The 17,710-nt window shown below is 43.3% G+C and overlaps 1 protein-coding gene across 1 annotated transcript in view; it reads right to left on the bottom strand.

Annotated features, from left to right (window-relative positions):
• Positions 1–6,642: 6,642 nt before the first annotated feature.
• ASAH2 (N-acylsphingosine amidohydrolase 2) overlaps positions 6,643–17,710 on the bottom strand; it is an 84,430-nt gene continuing 73,362 nt past the window's right edge. Inside the window, exons 17-20 of the mRNA XM_040438310.1 lie at positions 16,200–16,352; positions 13,635–13,694; positions 10,943–11,031; positions 6,643–6,829 (exon numbers count right to left, since the gene is read on the bottom strand). Coding sequence (XP_040294244.1) covers positions 6,643–6,829; positions 10,943–11,031; positions 13,635–13,694; positions 16,200–16,352 — 489 coding nt within the window. The remainder of the gene's footprint in view (positions 6,830–10,942; positions 11,032–13,634; positions 13,695–16,199; positions 16,353–17,710) is intronic.

Below are 17,710 nucleotides of genomic sequence, written 5' to 3'. Positions count from 1 at the left end.
AGCTTCCAGGGCTGCTGAGCGGCGATGGAAGAAATCCCATTCTAAAGATCATTTCACCGCATACAAGCAATCCCTCCTCATATTTAAATACTCACTCGCTGATGCAAAACAGGCCTACTTCTCATCTCTCATATCTTCCCTGGCCCACAGCCCTAAACAACTTTTTAGCACTTTTAACTCCCTTCTCCGTCCCCCAGCACCCCCACCCTCTCCTCTCTTCTCAGCTGAGGACTTTGCCAAATACTTCAAACAAAAGATAGTCAACATCAGGGAAAGCTTCACTACACAGTCCCCACAGACCCTCTACACAGGTCCTCTTTTCCCAAAACCTGCTTCTCCACCATTACAGAAGAAAAACTCTCCACTCTACTCTCCAAATCTCATCTGACCACCTGTGCACTTGACCCAATCCCATCCCGCCTCATCCCTAACCTCACCACAGTGTTTATCCCAACCCTAACTCATCTCTTCAACCTATCACTCAACTCTGGTGTCTTCCCCTCTGCTTTTAAACATGCTACCATTACACCCATCCTCAAAAAGCCCTCAGTTGACCCATCTTCCTTGTCCAGTTATCGCCCCATATCACTTCTTCCGTATTCCTCAAAGCTACTTGAACAACATGTCCATTCAGAACTGTCCTCCCACCTCTCCTCCTGCTCCCTCTTTGACCGCCTACAATCTGGCTTCCGACCCCACCACTCGACCGAGACTGCCCTTACCAAAGTCACCAATGACCTGCTGACAGCCAAAACCAAGAAACAATACTCTGTCCTCCTTCTCCTTGACCTGTCCTCTGCCTTTGACACTGTTGACCACTCCATTCTGTTGCAAACTCTCTCATCTCTTGGCATCACCGACCTGGCCCTCTTCTGGATCACATCATACCTCACAGACCGGACGTTTAGCGTCTCCCACTCTCGCACCACCTCCTCGTCTCATTCCCTCTCTGTTGGTGTCCCGCAAGGCTCTGTCCTAGGACCCCTGCTCTTCTCTATCTACACTTTTGGCCTGGGACAGCTCATAGAGTCCCATGGCTTTCAGTATCACTCCTACGCTGACGACACACAAATCTACCTCTCTGGTCCAGACATCACCACCTTACTATCACGAATCCCACAATGTCTATCTTCTATATCATCCTTCTTCGCCTCTCGCTTTCTAAAACTTAACATGGATAAGACAGAATTTATAATCTTTCCCCCATCTTGTTCAACCCCCTCAGCAGACCTATCTATCATGATCAATGGCTGCACACTCTCCCCGGTCAACAAAGTCCGCTGCCTTGGAGTGACCTTTGATTCTGCACTTTCCTTCCGACCGCAAATCCAAGCTCTTTCCACCACCTGCCGCCTCCAACTCAAAAACATCTCCCGCATACGTGCTTTCCTTAACTTTGACTCTGCGAAAATTCTTGTACATGCCCTCATTATCTCCCGCCTAGACTACTGCAACATTCTCCTCTGTGGCCTTCCATCTAGCACTCTCGCACCCCTCCAATCTATCCTCAACTCTTCTGCCCGACTAATCCACCTCTCACCCTATTACTCCTCTGCCTCTCCCCTCTGCCAATCCCTTCACTGGCTCCCCATTGCCCAGCGAATTCACTTCAAAGTACTAACAAATACATACAAGGCCGTCCATAACCTGTCCCGATACATCCCCACACGCACTCTCCGATCCTCACAAGACCTCCTTCTCTCCTCTCCTCTTATCGCCTCTTCCCACAATCGACTCCAAGATTTCTCCCGTGCATCCCCCATACTCTGGAACTCGCTACCCCAACATATCAGACTCTCACCTACATTGGAATCCTTCAAAAGAAACCTGAAAACCCACCTCTTCAGACAAGCCTACAACCAGTGACCCTGCTGCCTCTATACCGACCATGACCAACTTAACTCGCACCTACTGTGTCCTTCTCCCATACCATGTAGATTGTAAGCCCTCACGGGCAGGGCCCTCTCTCCTTTTGTACCAGTTTGTAACTTGTCTTGTTTATGATTAGTGCAATTGTCTGTATTATGTATGTGCACCGCTTATCACATGTACAGCGCTATGGAATGAATGGCGCTTTAATAATAAATAATAATAATAATAATAATTATGCATGTGAAATTTTCTTTTGTATGCTTTCAAGGATTATGCTACTTAGAAGGAATCTAATGCAAACATGGTCAAAGCCTGATCCAAAGGGTATGGGCATCTACTGAGTGGCAGGTTTCATAAACTCCATGATTGTAACTTTTTGAGATATCAAACTTTCCTATTCAAAGGAAATCTGTCACCGAATTTCTTTTCAGCCATTTAAAACCAGATAGCGGCACATTTCCTTTTTTACAATGTTTTTATATTCTGATTGTAAATTATTTAATTCTATTTCCTGAACAGGATTATTGGGGCGGCCATCTTGCCTGAGCTGTTCTTAACAGCATTTAGAAAGCATTAAGAAAATTGCTTTACGGCAGCCCCATGGGCCATAGACACAATGGTCAGGAATGGACTTCATTGACTTCTAAGGGGGAGTTTTCTAGGCTGCTCAGTGACCTGTGCAGAGGTCAGGAGGGAGCTGATAAGCTCTGATATCACCTACTGTGAATGGTGGGTCCTGTGTTGTCTGTATAAAGGGGTGCTGTTTGTAAATCTAATCCTGCCTGTAATGATAAGCAGTAAAGTGATCTGTACAGACCAAGAAATGGCACCTATTATTAGGCTAAGGGGCCAGTGCAAAAACTGCAGGATTTTATGTTTTTTTGTTTAAATAGAGATATTGACATGGAAAGTTAAAAATAACATCATCAAAAATTCTTTAAAGGGTTTCTACCACCTCATTTGGACCTAATTAGCTGTCAGACACTAGCGATCTGCTAGTGTCTGCTCTACCTAACCATGCTATTGTAATTCCTTTCTCTGCAGCGGTTACCCTAAAAAACCAACTTTTATTGCTATGCAAATGAGCCTCTAGGTGCTATGGGGCGTCTTTTCAGCACCTAGAGGCTCCGTCTACTCACCCTGTATTCCGCCCCGCTCGTCCGTCAAGCCCGCCCATCTCCTCTAGATTGCCAGCCTCCATCTCATCCATCGGCCGAATTCTCGCGCCTGCGCCGTGTGCGTCTGTATTCGGCGCAGGCGCAGTAACTGTCTGACCAGCCGGGCGTCGTCTGTTCCTCGGAGCACTCTGAGGTAATGGGCGCAGGTGCAGTGGAGATGCCGGCGCAGGGAGCAGTCAGACAGACACTGCGCCTGCGCCGAATACAGACGCACACGGCGCAGGCCCGAGAATTCGACCGATGGATGGGATGGAGGCTGGCAATCTAGAGGAGATGGGCGGGCTTGACGGACGAGCGGGGCGGAATACAGGGTGAGTAGACGGAGCCTCTAGGTGCTGAAAAGACGCCCCATAGCACCTAGAGGCTCATTTGCATAGCAATAAAAGTTGGTTTTTTTAGTGTAACGGCTGCACACAAAGGTCTTAGAATAGCATGGTTAGGTAGAGCAGCTAATTAGGTCCAAATGAGGTGGTAGACACCCTTTAAAAATGTTTGACATAAAAACGTGATTTAAACAATAGGTCATCTTCTGATGACACATTCCCTTAAAAATGTCACTATTCCACAATTCTTTGCGCAGAAGGGTTTTTTTCTTAAATAAGTCTCAAGTTTTCAGAAATCTGGCCCATTCAATGTGGCAGTTTTGACTACATTCCTAATATAGAACCGTACAGCCACTAAATGCTCTCAGCAACTTTGCCCGATAACATAATTCAGTTGAATTACTTTCATACATGATAGATGACCAGGAATCTGGGTCACTGGAAAAAACAAATATATGAAATATAACTTTCCTAGGTAAAATTTCTTTCATGTTACAGAAAATGACGTGAAGAGACCATGGTTTATTTATCATAGAAGATAAAAATAAAACTGCAAAGCCTTAAGACTTTTAAAAGAAAGTGTTAAAATGAATTCCCAGCCCAAAAATTCTAGTTTGGTTGGGGGTGAACCTCTTATAGAAGTGTATGGGGGCTCATTCAGATGACTGTAAGGGCTCCGTGCCCGTATTGCGGACCATAAATGGCTGGTCCACAATATATACGGGCACTGGCTGTGTGCAATCTGTGCTGCGGATGCGGACCCATTGACTTGAATGAGTCTGCGATCCACAAGATACATCAAAAGATAAGACCTATCCTATCTTTTGCGGAGCTGAGGCACGGATCGGAAGCCCCTTAGAAAGATTCTGAAGCTCTTCTGTGGGCTTTGGGGTCCGTGCTTCTGCACCGCAAAAGACATGTCCTATCTTTTGCCATATTTTGTGGATCTCTGATCCATTCAAGTCAATGGGTCCACACCTCAATGGATTCTCGCGGCCGGTGCCTGTGCATTAGTGGTTCGCAACATGGGCACGGAGTCCATATGGTTGTGTGGATGAGCCCTGAGAGATATAATGGTTTTATTGTACAATTATACTATTCTTCCATTGTGCTTTCTTACAGCTAATTATTTTATACTATTTATGTGTTGTTTGGTAATACAATCTATTAGACATGGTGTGTTGTACGGTTATTTTACACAAATAATGAAGGACTGATTGGTTCTGTCCCCTTTAATTCAGTTCCCTTTTATATTAACTTCTATATTCTGTGTAATGATAGTTAGAAAACATACACAATCCCCCCAACCCCATTGTGCTGAAAGACAAATTCCTGTGTGGTTATGTGAGAGACATGCGTGCTGCACACTGGACATCCTTGGGAGGGGGAGCTGAAGGGCATAAACTTGAGATACTCAATTGGCACTCCATTGAGGAACATTATCCAGGTAGGATGTTGATTGAAACACTATCCCTAGGGGCTTATGCACATGACCGTGCCGTTTTTTGCGGTCCGCAAAAAAACGGATGCCGTCCGTGTGCCTTCCGCAATTTGCGGAGCGGAACAGGAGGCCCATTATAGAAATGCCGATTCTTGTCTGCAAAACGGACAAGAATAGGACATGTCTCATAATTTTTTGCGGGGTCACGGAACGGAGCAACGGACGCGGACAGCACATGGAGTTTTTGCGGACCCATTGAAATGAATGGTTCCGTATACAGACCGTATACGGAATGTAAAAACGGCCTGTATACGGAACGCTAAAAACGTTCGTGTGAACGAGCCCTATCTCTTGTATGACCATGGGGTGTCAGCCAGGTGATCTGACATGGCGGACTCGTTTCCCCCTTCATATTGTATGTGTAGGCCAGTAATTATTATTGACGTTTTACTACTCTGTATGTGATTTGTCTGTTTTACCTTATATTTAATCACACTTAGCAAATATATTTTTATCACTAAGCCTGTTAAGCCTATTTATTCTCAAATCGTCAAATTCACATTAAAACATATGGTATTGTGATTGATTGTGCTTGCGATCTCTGATGAGTTTTCTTTATACACGGAGGAATCTTCTAATAAAAAAGTCACACTTTTGCTCATTGTCCCTGACTTCTATGTTGGAAAGAGTGCTTTCTAAATTTGTTGCTCAGTCTGAAACTCATATTAATCAATACAATCATCATACAGCTCCAAATCTCCTGTTTTTCTTGACAGTATATTATAAAACTGGCTCCCTGCAGTCACCACTAGGGACAGTTCAGCGCATAGGAATTTATAGTTACCACTGAATTCAATGAAAGTTGTAAAATCTGTTTGCATGGAGCTCATTGGTCTTCATCTAGTTATATTATTATAAATGTGTTACTTTGACAAACAAACAAAAAAGGTTTCCCTTTTGCACAACATTTTATTTAATCTTTTTCTCAAATCTTTTTTTTTTAATTAGGGTTTGTTCTCTGGCATCATGGTTTCCAGTACCATAACATGAAGGATTCAAACACTGACCGTCAGACCTCCTTGACTTATAATGGAATCTGTTAGAATTGAGGTCATTTTGAAAGTAAGAAAAATGCTGCACTATTTTTGCGGTCAAAACTGACAGATGCCCGGAAGAAACCCCCAATAGAGATTGTTAATGCTAATGTGAACAGAACCTTACAAAACACAGACAAAATAATACCCAAGTTTTTATTAGCACATCAACATATTTCAGAACATCAAAACTTCCCCAATTTTGATTTATGATGATATCTCATGGTGGGTGTTTTCTTAAACAACATGGAAGAGAAGTGACGGATCTACTAATCAACCAATTAGATTTGATTTCTCATTTTGCAAAAGTCCTTTTCAAAACGAAAGAAGCAACCTGGTCAGCAATCTCCCAGATATTCCTTGGTCGAGTTCTTCAACTATATATATATATATATATATATATATATATATGTTTTGCATAAATGTGAATTCACTAAACCCCTCAACTCCCTTGCAGTCAAAATAAAAAATCTGTAATATAGTAAGTAATGGAGGAAGGGGAAGAGGGAGATGCAGCTGCAGTCTCTCACTCAGTGTTATGGTGAAACAGCAGGAGGAGTAGCAGATGAGACACGTTTAAGGATGAAGAAAGAAAAAAAACACCTAAAATATACAGGTCTGACTGCATTGCATCTATAGCTCACTTCATATGTCTATGTTATAGTGTCACAGGGAAGCTCAGTTCATCTGAATCATTTACATAAAGCAGCGTTATTATAAAAACAATGACAAGGTCATCTAATAGATCTTCTGATCTCAAACTCAGAAGAGATTCCTTCGTAGGGTCTTATGGTGGAAGGAATTAGTTGTTTACGGTGTCCAAAGTGACGAATCCTGTAGATTCCAGGCCCAGCTGATGAGGGGATGTGCCACTCAATAGTAGCATTGCTTTGACCTCCTGTGCCCTTATCCCAGTAATACCTATAGAAATAGAAATTCAGGGTAAGTGCTTTTAATGTACAAAAAAACAGCAAGCTATTTACGGGCTATTTCCTGAGAGGTGAGGAAAACCTGTTTAGGTTATGCATCTCAGAGGGTATATTAAAAGTATTCCATTTTTGTTTAATATTTCATGTCTGAGATAATCTCAAATCTTGGGCATCTGCATGCTGCTTGTTTACAGATGGGCATCATGGTGGCTCAGTGGTTAGAACTGTTGCCTTGAAGCGTTGGGATCCTAGGTTTGAATCCAACCAAGGACAACATCTTCATGGCTTTTGTATGTTCTCGCCATGTTTGTGTGGGTTTCCTCCCACACTCCAAATACTGATAGCCCCATTGGGGACAGTTGGATGCTAATGTCTGTAGGATGCTGCAGAATATAGTGGCGCTATATAAGTGCATAAAATAAATAAAATGTCAGCACTGGTGTGTAGGTGTATGGCACGTGATCACTGCAGCCAATCACTATCCTCAGCAGTATACCTCTGGCTGCTGCGGACATGTGAGGTATACCTGCAGGATGATCAGACTGGGTCACTTTACAAAGGGAATTAAAGGAAGTACGGTAAATTTTTACATTAAGTTGGAAGTATGCTTCAAGATGGTTACAAAATCACAGAATAAAGTGGTCTTGAAAGGCAGAAAATGCTCAAAACCCCATATGCTGTTGCGCATTTGTAACCGGGGGAACAAATCCTGCACAGCTAAATTGCATACAATGGAGGATGCCGCAGCAGACTACATGTACCACAAAAACATCCTAAACAGGATAGCCAAATGTGCGGATGAACCTATAAGAAATAGAAAGTCACTGAAAATGGTGCACTACAATGGTAAATGCAATTGACAATATATGGCTAAACCCTCACACTGATATTAAAATGAGACTTTCGCCAATATATTCTTATATCAAGAACATACAGGAGCCCGCGCACCCTGTCAAGGTCTCTCAATATGGCACAGGACCTAACTCTAACCTACCTATGTCGTATGGGCAATTTCTGATAGGATGTTTATGTGCTACATGTGGTCCGCTGCCGGCATCCTCTATTGTATGCAAATTTGCTGGGGATTGCTGCTAGCAACGGATCACATGTGCAGGATTTGCTCAATGTGAATAACTATTCACCCCCCTAAAGTCAATACTTTGTAGAGCCACCTTTTGCGGCAATCACAGCTCCAAGTCGCTTTGGATAAGTCTCTATGAGCTTGCCACATCTTACTGGGATTTTTGCCCATTCCTCCTTGCAAAACTGCTCCACCTCCTTCAAGTTGGATGGTTTGCACTTGTGAACAGCAATCTTTAAGTCTGACCACAGATTTTCTATTGGATTGAGATCTGGGCTTTGACTAGGCCATTCCAACACATTTACAGTACAGACCAAAAGTTTGGACACACCTTCTCATTCAAAGAGTTTTCTTTATTTTCATGACTATGAAGGCATCAAAACTATGAATTAACACATGTGGAATTATATACATAACAAACAAGTGTGAAACAACTGAAAATATGTCATATTTTAGGTACTTCAAAGTAGCCACCTTTTGCTTTGATTACTGCTTTGCACACTCTTGGCATTCTCTTGATGAGCTTCAAGAGGTAGTCCCCTGAAATGGTTTTCCAACAGTCTTGAAGGAGTTCCCAGAGATGCTTAGCACTTGCTGGCCCTTTTGCCTTCACTCTGCGGTCCAGCTCACCCCAAACCATCTCGATTGGGTTCAGGTCCGGTGACTGTGGAGGCCAGGTCATCTGGCGCAGCACCCCATCACTCTCCTTCATGGTCAAATAGCCCTTACTTTCAAAGTTTTCCCAATTTTTCGGCTGACTGACTGACCTTCATTTCTTAAAGTAATGATGGCCACTCGTTTTTCTTTACTTAGCTGCTTTTTTCTTGCCATAATACAAATTCCAACAGTCTATTCAGTAGGACTATCAGCTGTGTATCCACTTGACTTCTCCTCAACGCAACTGATGGTCCCCACCCCATTTATAAGGCAAGAAATCCCACTTATTAAACCTGACAGGGCACACCTGTGAAGTGAAAACCATTTCAGGGGACTACCTCTTGAAGCTCATCAAGAGAATGCCAAGAGTGTGCAAAGCAGTAATCAAAGCAGAAGGTAGCTACTTTGAAGAACTTAGAATATTACATATTTTCAGTTGTTTCACACTTGTTTGTTATGTATATAATTCCACATGTGTTAACTCATAGTTTTGATGCCTTCAGTGTGAATCTACAATTTTCATAGTCATGAAAATAAAGAAAACTCTTTGAATGAGAAGGTGTGTCCAAACTTTTGGTCTGTACTATACATGTTTCCCCTTAGACCACTCAAGTGTTGCTTTAGCCGTGTGTTTGGGGTCATTGTCCTGCTGGAAAGTGAACCTCTGTCCTAGCCTCAAATCACGCACAGAGTGATACAGGTTCTGCTCAAGAATATCCCTGTATTTAGCACCATCCATCTTTGCCTCAACTCTGACCAGTTTCCCAGTCCTGGCTGCTGAAAAACATCCCCACAGCATGATGCTGCCACCAACATGTTTCACTGTGGGGATGGTGTTCTTTGGGTGATGTGATGTGTTGGGTTTGCGCCAGACAAAGATGTTTCTTTGATGGTCAAAAAGTTCAATTTTAGTCTCATCAGACCAGAGCACCTTCCTCCATACATTTGGGAGTCTCCCACATGCCTTTTCGTGAACTCACAACGTGCCTTTTAGTTTTTAGCTGAAAGTAATGGCTTTCTTCTGGCCACTCTGCCATAAATCCCAATTCTATGGAGTGTACGGCTTACTGTTGTCCTATGTACAGATACTCCATCTCTGCTGTGGAACTCTGCAGCTCCTCCTCCACCTTAGGTCTCTGTGCTGCCTCTCTGATTAATACCCCCCTTGGCCAGTCCGTGAGTTTTGGTGGGCGGCCGTCTCTTGGCAGGTTTGCTGTTGTGCCATGTTCTTTCCATTTGGTTATGATAGATTTGATAGTGCTCCTGGGGATCATCAAAGATTTGGATATTTTTTTATAACCTAACCCTGACTTGTACTTCTCAACAACATTGTCCCTTACTTGTTTGGAGAGTTCCTTGGTCTTCATGGCAGTGTTTGGTTAGTGGTGCCTCTTGCCTAGGTGTTGCAGCCTCTGGGGCCTTTCAAAAAAGGTGTGTATATGTAATGACAGATCATGTGACACTTAGAATGCACACAGGTGACATCATTTCACTAATTATGTGACTTCTGAAGGTAATTGGTTGCACCAGAGCTTTTTATGGGCTTCCTAACAAAGGGGGTGAATACATACGCACATGCCAATTTTCTGTTTTCTATTTCTAAACAATAGTTTTATTTATATATTTTTATCATTTCACTTCACCCACTTAGACTATTGTGTTCTGATCCATCACATAAAATTCAGATTAACAAAACATTGAACTTAAGCCTGTAATGTACCAAAATACGAAAAAAGTAAATGGGGTAAATACTTTTGCAAAACACTGTATGTATGCCTAGAGGTGGGGCGAGCTCAGGTTTGAATGCGCCTTGATTTTGATCTATGGGTAACATTCTGGTGCACCTGGGTAGCCTGCGTCACATGAGCCAGTTATAGGTGGGACTCACAGCCTCCTCTCTTCTCCCATTGTATGTGTGATTTCACGCTGGAGGTAACTAGGAGCTGCTAGCTGTGTGGCGGACTTTATGCCCCTATCAGAAATTGCCTATACGGCATAGATAGGTTAGCGTTAGGTCCCGTGCCATATTGAAAGACCTTGACGGGGTGCGTGGGCTCCGGTATGTTCTTGATATAAAAATATATTGGCAAAAGTCTCATTTTAATATCAGTGGGAGGGTTTAGCCATATATTGTCAATTGCACTTACCATTGTAGTACACCATTTTCTGTGATTTTCTATGCTTCAAGATGGTTACCCTAAAGTAATAGATCTGAAAACAAACTAGTAGGATTTCATTGCATTGTTCACCCACCCACCTTTAACACCACAGGGAAGCAGGACAGGATACTAATTATAAAGGATATCCAGGAGGGGATTGGTTTAATTTATTAAACTATGTGAAAAATGCCACATACACTGTACTCACCTTGTCTCCCAGGAGGCATCATTATATACCGTGTGCCACACTCCAGTTACATCTTCATACTTTTCAACTTTCAAGTAAGTGTCATTACTCTAAAAGATAAACTTTATTATTAGCCTTGGAATGTCAATGAGGAAAACATTATTAATAGTTAAAGGAACACTCCATGCAAAACAAGAAACGCATACCTAGCGCAGGGCCTATGGGGGCGGTGCATGACAGGAGGATGAGAGACTCCCTGTGTCATGTACAACCACCCTCAGTGGCATAACACTGAATATCATTGATTGAGGTGAAAAAAGCATTTTTTCATGTACACCAAGCTTTACATGAAGGAAATGTGGAGACACATACACTGCCCTTCACCAAGTAAATTAGTCAACTAGATCAGGGTTTTGTTCCTCACAACAATGTGCTACTAATAACCAATATAATTGTTCTGCTTATGATTATGCACAAAAGATGCTTCATGCCCAACTCAAAAATGTTAGATGAGTTTCACATAGCAGAGGTGCAGAGAGGTCTCCATATTTCTTTCTTGAACCTGGAGTACTGTCCAAAAGAAAGGAGAACAATAAATCCTATCCCCCTTCCCACCAGGCTTGCTCTGTCCCTCCATGCTGGCTGCAGCGTGCTTACTGGCAAGGCCACTCTGTAACGGGGCGCCGAAGGCGTACTCGGTCTCCCATTAGCCGCAGACCTGCTGCTTAGCTTGGGGAGGGAAGATCTGTGTTTGGCCTCGTTCCCAGGGCGGCCTTGCTAGCTGGGAGGCTTCCTGCTCCTAGGTCTGCCTTGAGCGCCGAGCTGATCACTCGGTGCTCGACTTGTTTGTCTGTCGGTCATGTGACGCTGGCCACGTCATATGACCCTCACTCCCCACTATAAATACAGGCGGCCTGCTGGCTACAGGTTGCCTGTGATTTTCGTCCTATAGGCTGTGTACTTTATTGTTATTAAGCTACCTCTAGAATTGAACCTCGATCTTGACACCTCTTCTCCCTGTACCTTGATGCTACCTCTCGGATTTTGACCTCGGCTTGTTTACGGATTTGTCTTTGCCTCTTCCCTTGTTCTGACGTGACCTCCTGGACTGACCTCGGCTAGTTGACCCACCTCGCCTTCCGTTTTTGTTTTACGTCTTGTCCGCTTATTGTTACTTCTCAGTGGCTGTCCTCTTCACTGCTGTCTCTTTCTCTCTGCTTGCACTTAGTAGGTTAGGGACTGTCGCACAGTTGCGCTCCGTCACCTAGGGCGGGTGGTGCAAGTAGGCAGGGACAGGGGACCGGGTGGCAGCTCAGGGGGTGCGCCTCCGCTCTATCTTGATTCCCGCGACTCTACCCGTGACACACTCCTTTGGTGCCCATAGGACGTGCATGCACTCTCTCTGGCTCTTAAAGGGACAGTGCACACCCTAATCTTCACCAGCCAATGGCTAGCAGCGGTGGGGTACTTAAGGAACCTTTAACTTTGGGAAGGTGCCTGAGCAATAGGTTCCTAGCTTGCTAGTCTGCCCATGTTCTGACCTCTGCCATTTACTGGATTCTGACACTCCACTGCCTGGCCTGACCTGTGCCTGAGCTCTATATTGACACTTCAGTGCCTGCCCTGACCTCGGACTGTTCATACGATTGCTAGTAATCTGCTTGCACTGACCTCGGCCTGTCACTGACTAATGTTTTGGCCGACCCCTCGGAGCTCTGCACCGCTATCTCTGACTCATGTAGGTCAGTTATCAATCACACAAAGACTACTCAAGGAGGAAGTGGCCTGGTGGTTCCCCTGCAGTAAAGTCCAGATTCCTGTACAGGAGTTAAAGGGTGGAAGCCAGGGCACTGCCAGGATAACGCTCTTAGGAATAGTCCAATCTGTTGGTAGACACAGTGGTTCTACACCCACTGCCAACTTGAAAGGGGATCCTTAGTGTACTAAGTCTGGTCATGCAGGTGCCCTGCCAATGTCTATTGGACTGATGGAGTTAGCCAAGAGCTGTACACGGCATCTCTTTCAGTCCCATTAACATTGAATGGTGCAGCAGGATGACCGCCATTTCATCCTTGCCTCTGGAACAGAGCTAAGGTTTCCCATTCTGGTGAATGGTAGAGGTCTTATTGGTCAGACCCACACCAGTTATCCAATAATCACCAATCCTTCCCCCATAATGGTGGCTATCAAATAGAAAGCAGGCGATTTGGGAGCTGTATAATATAAATACTGGGGGACATTTATCAAGACATTCCCATATGCCAGCCTTGACTCCCTGTGCACCAATGCAAATGCCTCTTAATGAATTATGTGCATCTCTGTTCCTCTGTGGGCCAGAAACTCAAATCTTGAACTATAACGTGAGCGCCACCCCTTTTCTCACAACTTTAGAAAAGTGGCAAGAAGCTTAAAAAAAATCACAAATTACGGCAAAATATGGCATGTGCCATAATTTGCGATTTTTTTTTTACAAAAATAGTGGCATAAAATATTTTATAAATGCCCCCCATTGAGCTTTGAACCCCTAGTTATCAGCACCGTGTTTTAGACCTAAAAACAAAATGCACTTGTGAGCACATCCAATTCAATCATCTTCATATTTGAAATTTTGGCAAAGTACAAACACCTATGTGGCTCAAGCCTAACCTAGAACCTACACAGCTTTACAACTCTAAGGTTTCCAACTAAATGACACAACTGTAAATTTACCTACCATATAGATCACCGAATTTCTGGGGTTCCCAGCAACAAAAGTAACCGAAGCTACTTCACCCTGCGAATGTCATCAAATAAAGAGATTTTAAGCGGGATTCCTGATTTTATGTAACTTAAAGTTCTGCAGCTTTCTAAAGACTTTGGCTTGACCACAGACTATAATGGTCATATGTAGGGTAAAAGGCTGTCCTTTTAGCATCCTTTTGGCAAGGATACATCAAGCCAACTTTACTGAAAAGCATAATCAATTGCAGTTTTCAATATCATTCCACATAAAAAAATTTACAGTTATCAACAGCAGACATGTGTAACTGTGGGGCATACAGTTGTATACACTTGTCTGTAGGAGCCATTTCAAATGGTTCTCCCGTACATGACGAATACGTTGTGAATATAGTTTATCGTTTGCATTTCAACCCCTACACTTTACTGCCTGCAGTAAGTGAATAGAAACATTCTGGACATTACAATAATTAAGCTATATTTAAATATAGAGTTAATACAATTAGCTACAGTTAGACAATTAATAAAATTGAAGGACATGGGAGGCAGAGGTCACTAAGTGGTGGAAACTTCTGGGATATTACCTCTTTCATCCTTTCTATAATCCAGACCTGATAAAAGTAGGAGGAAAGAACCAATACAAGCTTTACACACCCTTAAAGGGTTTGTCCTTTATGGAGAAAGCCATTCTTGCCCACACCGCGCGCTCCAGTCCAGCTACCTGCTGGACCTCTTCACTGGTCTTTCAGTCCCTGTCAGTCAACTTCTAAATGGACAGGTGTCATGTGCATCACGGCAGCCAATGAATGGCCTCAGCAGTGACATGTCCCCAATTGGCACGTCAGTTATGGGTCACCTGCCACGTGAGGACACATCACCACTGAGACCAGTTATTGGCTGCAGTGGTGCACATGACCCTGGCCATGCAAAAGTTGGCAGTCAAGGGCCCGCACAGCAATGCAGAGAGCCAAGGAGCTGTAATGGAGCGGAGGGATGCAGGTGAGCAAGGTTTTCTCCACAGGTACAGCTAGCTGCTTAAACACAAAATGCTGCACAACCTCCTTATGTACGTATATATTACAGAGTGTGATGTGTGGAAAAAATAAATTCTGTAAGCCACCAACTGCAGATTCATTTTTTTTTTGGATAGGTAAATGTTGCTGTCTGACCAATATGCTGTCTCCATGCTGTCACATGAACCCTATCTCACTCTTATCGGCAAAATCTTGTTATTTGCTAGAGTAAAGCGTTATGTACTAGTATTGTTATTATTATTATTATTATCATTGACTTTAGCAAACTATTCCCACAATGCTATATTAAAGGGGTATTCATATTTTAAAGGGTTTCTGTCACCTGAAAAATGGGTATTAAGCTGGCTGACATTAGCGATGTGCTAATGTCAGCTGAACATAACTATATTAGTGCCATCTCACTGCCTAAAGCCGTTACTGAGAAAAACAAACTTTTATAATATGCTAATTAGCTCCTAGAGGCTCTGTTCTCCCACCTCTGGCCAGGCCCTGCTACACTAGATTGACAGGGGCAGGCATCGTTGGTCTCCTACCTCCGGCCCTGTCTGCAGTGTAAATCTCGCGCCATTCAGTATTCTGCGCAGGCGCAGTGAGTGAAGGGCGCTCACTGGCTGCCAGCTTCCTCACTGCGCCTGCGCCGAATACTGAATGGCGCGAGATTTACACTGCAGACAGGGCCGGAGGTAGGAGACCAACGATGCCTGCCCCTGTCAATCTAGTGTAGCAGGGCCTGGCCAGAGGTGGGAGAACAGAGCCTCTAGGAGCTAATTAGCATATTATAAAAGTTTGTTTTTCTCAGTAACGGCTTTAGGCAGTGAGACGGCACTAATATAGTTATGTTCAGCTGACATTAGCACATCGCTACTGTCAGCCAGCTAAATACCCATTTTTCAGGTGACAGAAACCCTTTAAGACATTTATGGCATAACCAGAAGATCTCGGCAGTTTCTGTAAACTTGTCCACTCTCTCAGCCTAGATGCAGGAGCCAGAATGGGATTTGTGTCTATAAATCATTTTATATATAGCTCTGGAACCACGGCAGAATTTGCAGTTTCTCTAGCTTTGCCATTTATGGGTATGTATTGTAATAGTTTTGTTTTATTCTATAAACTACTGACAACATTTCTCCCAAACACATTACTAATATTTCAACTTAGTGTCCAGAAATCAATATTTTATGGAATAACCCTGATTTTTAGGGCTCGTGCACACAAACATTTTTTGTCGCATTTTTTGCATGTCGGATGTGGACCCATTCACTTCAATGGGGGCACAAAAGATGCGGACAGCACACATTATAGAACGTGTCCTATTCTTGTCCACATTATAGACAAGGAGTTCGGCTTTGTTTAATGGATTGTGGCCGTCATGTTCCTCTTCATCACATCCCATTGGAATGGCTGCCATATATGTGGAAATTGCTGTGGTCTCTGATTTTTTTCTAGAGCTGTATATATCCTGTGGATATGCCATAAATGTCAGAGATGAAAACACCCTTTTGAGTTAAACAATGCTCCTGACTTACTGGCAAGTACAGTGGCTGAACATCCACAAGCACGCTTCCAAAAGTTTTGTTCGTAGGAGCTGTATCTGGAAAAATATTAGGGAAGAAACCAGGGAGCTGAGATTCATTAAAAAATGGCGGCTCTGGTCCTTTGGGAAGTTCTGCAACTGTGTCCTAGAAAAGAAAGTAACGGTGAATATTCACACTGTCGTTTATGTTGTCTGCACTTTTAAAGGAATAATCAAGACAACGGTTATATTTTGTGCAAGAGGGTACACAAATTTACTTCCAGGCAACCAAGCCCCAGATATCAGGAGTAGTCAGTGTGGCTGTACAGGGGTGCACGGGGAAGGGGCCCTTTAATTGTCCAGGCTGCACTGCTAAGCTGAAAGTTAGGCTTAGTGGGCTGCTGGGCGCAGCGGTGCAACAAGGGCCCCCCAGACATAACTTTGCTTGGAACCCCAGAAATGCCAGATTTGCCCCTGGGTGCATGAGCAGGTATAATATACTATCTTTGATGTACTTTGAATCTTTGTGTCATGAAAATTCACATAGAGAAAAAGAAAGTATGAAAGCAATTAAAACACTGTACGTTGAGAGAGTGAATACTGCAAGATTTCAGGATTTCTTTAAAATAAAATAGAAAAAATTCACAAAAATTCTTAAAAAAATGTTTATAGGTTTCCAGTACTTATATATTGATGAACAATATATAGGAATAGGTCATCAACTTCAGATTGGTGGAGTGGTGGAGGTCCGATAACCTGCAACCCCACCAATCAGCTCTTTCAGGCAGCACCAGAGACTGTAGAGTGGGCGGAGATGGAAGCACATGTTTCCGTCTACAGTCTAGTGGCCGTGCCAGGGTACTGCAGCTCCGCTCACACTACTGTACACTATAGTTTTTGGTGCTGACAACTGCTCAAAACAGCTGATCCCTTGAGGTCCACTGATTTGATATCGATGACCTGTAATGAGGATAGGTAGTCAATATCTAAGTAATGGAAACCCCTTTTAACAAAAAAGTACTTGATTTAAACCAGGTGTGTACAGCCTTCTTTGGTCTGGGGGCTGTTTTGTCTCAATGCTATATCTCAAGAAGCCGCAAAAAAATGCCAATGTGTTTGCATCGGCCTATTACACAGGCCAATGAAAGGTGAATGGGGAGGAATAATCGTTCCTCCCTCATTCAGTTCTATTGATTACCACCAGAACATCCCTGAACGCCATAGAAATGAAACCCATAAAACTGTGGTGTTTTTTTTAACAATTCCACCCTATTTACCACTTCATTGCATGCATTATTAAATGGTGCCATTAGAAATTACAACTTGTCCCCAAGAAAAAAAAAAACTGTCCCTCAAACGGCTGTATGAACAGAAAAAATAAAAAAATAAGTCATGGCTCCAGGAAGGCAGGGAGTAAAAAAACAAAAAGGCAAAAACTGAAAATTCAAAATGAGAAGGCAGAAGTGGTAAAAACTGCTGTTGTGCAGCCCTGAATTCTGAATAGGTAATTTTCTTATGACTTTC

The sequence above is a fragment of the Bufo bufo genome, chromosome 6, assembly GCF_905171765.1.
Source record: "Bufo bufo chromosome 6, aBufBuf1.1, whole genome shotgun sequence".
NCBI lineage: Eukaryota > Metazoa > Chordata > Amphibia > Anura > Bufonidae > Bufo > Bufo bufo.
This window is presented reverse-complemented; position numbering and strand designations above follow the sequence as displayed.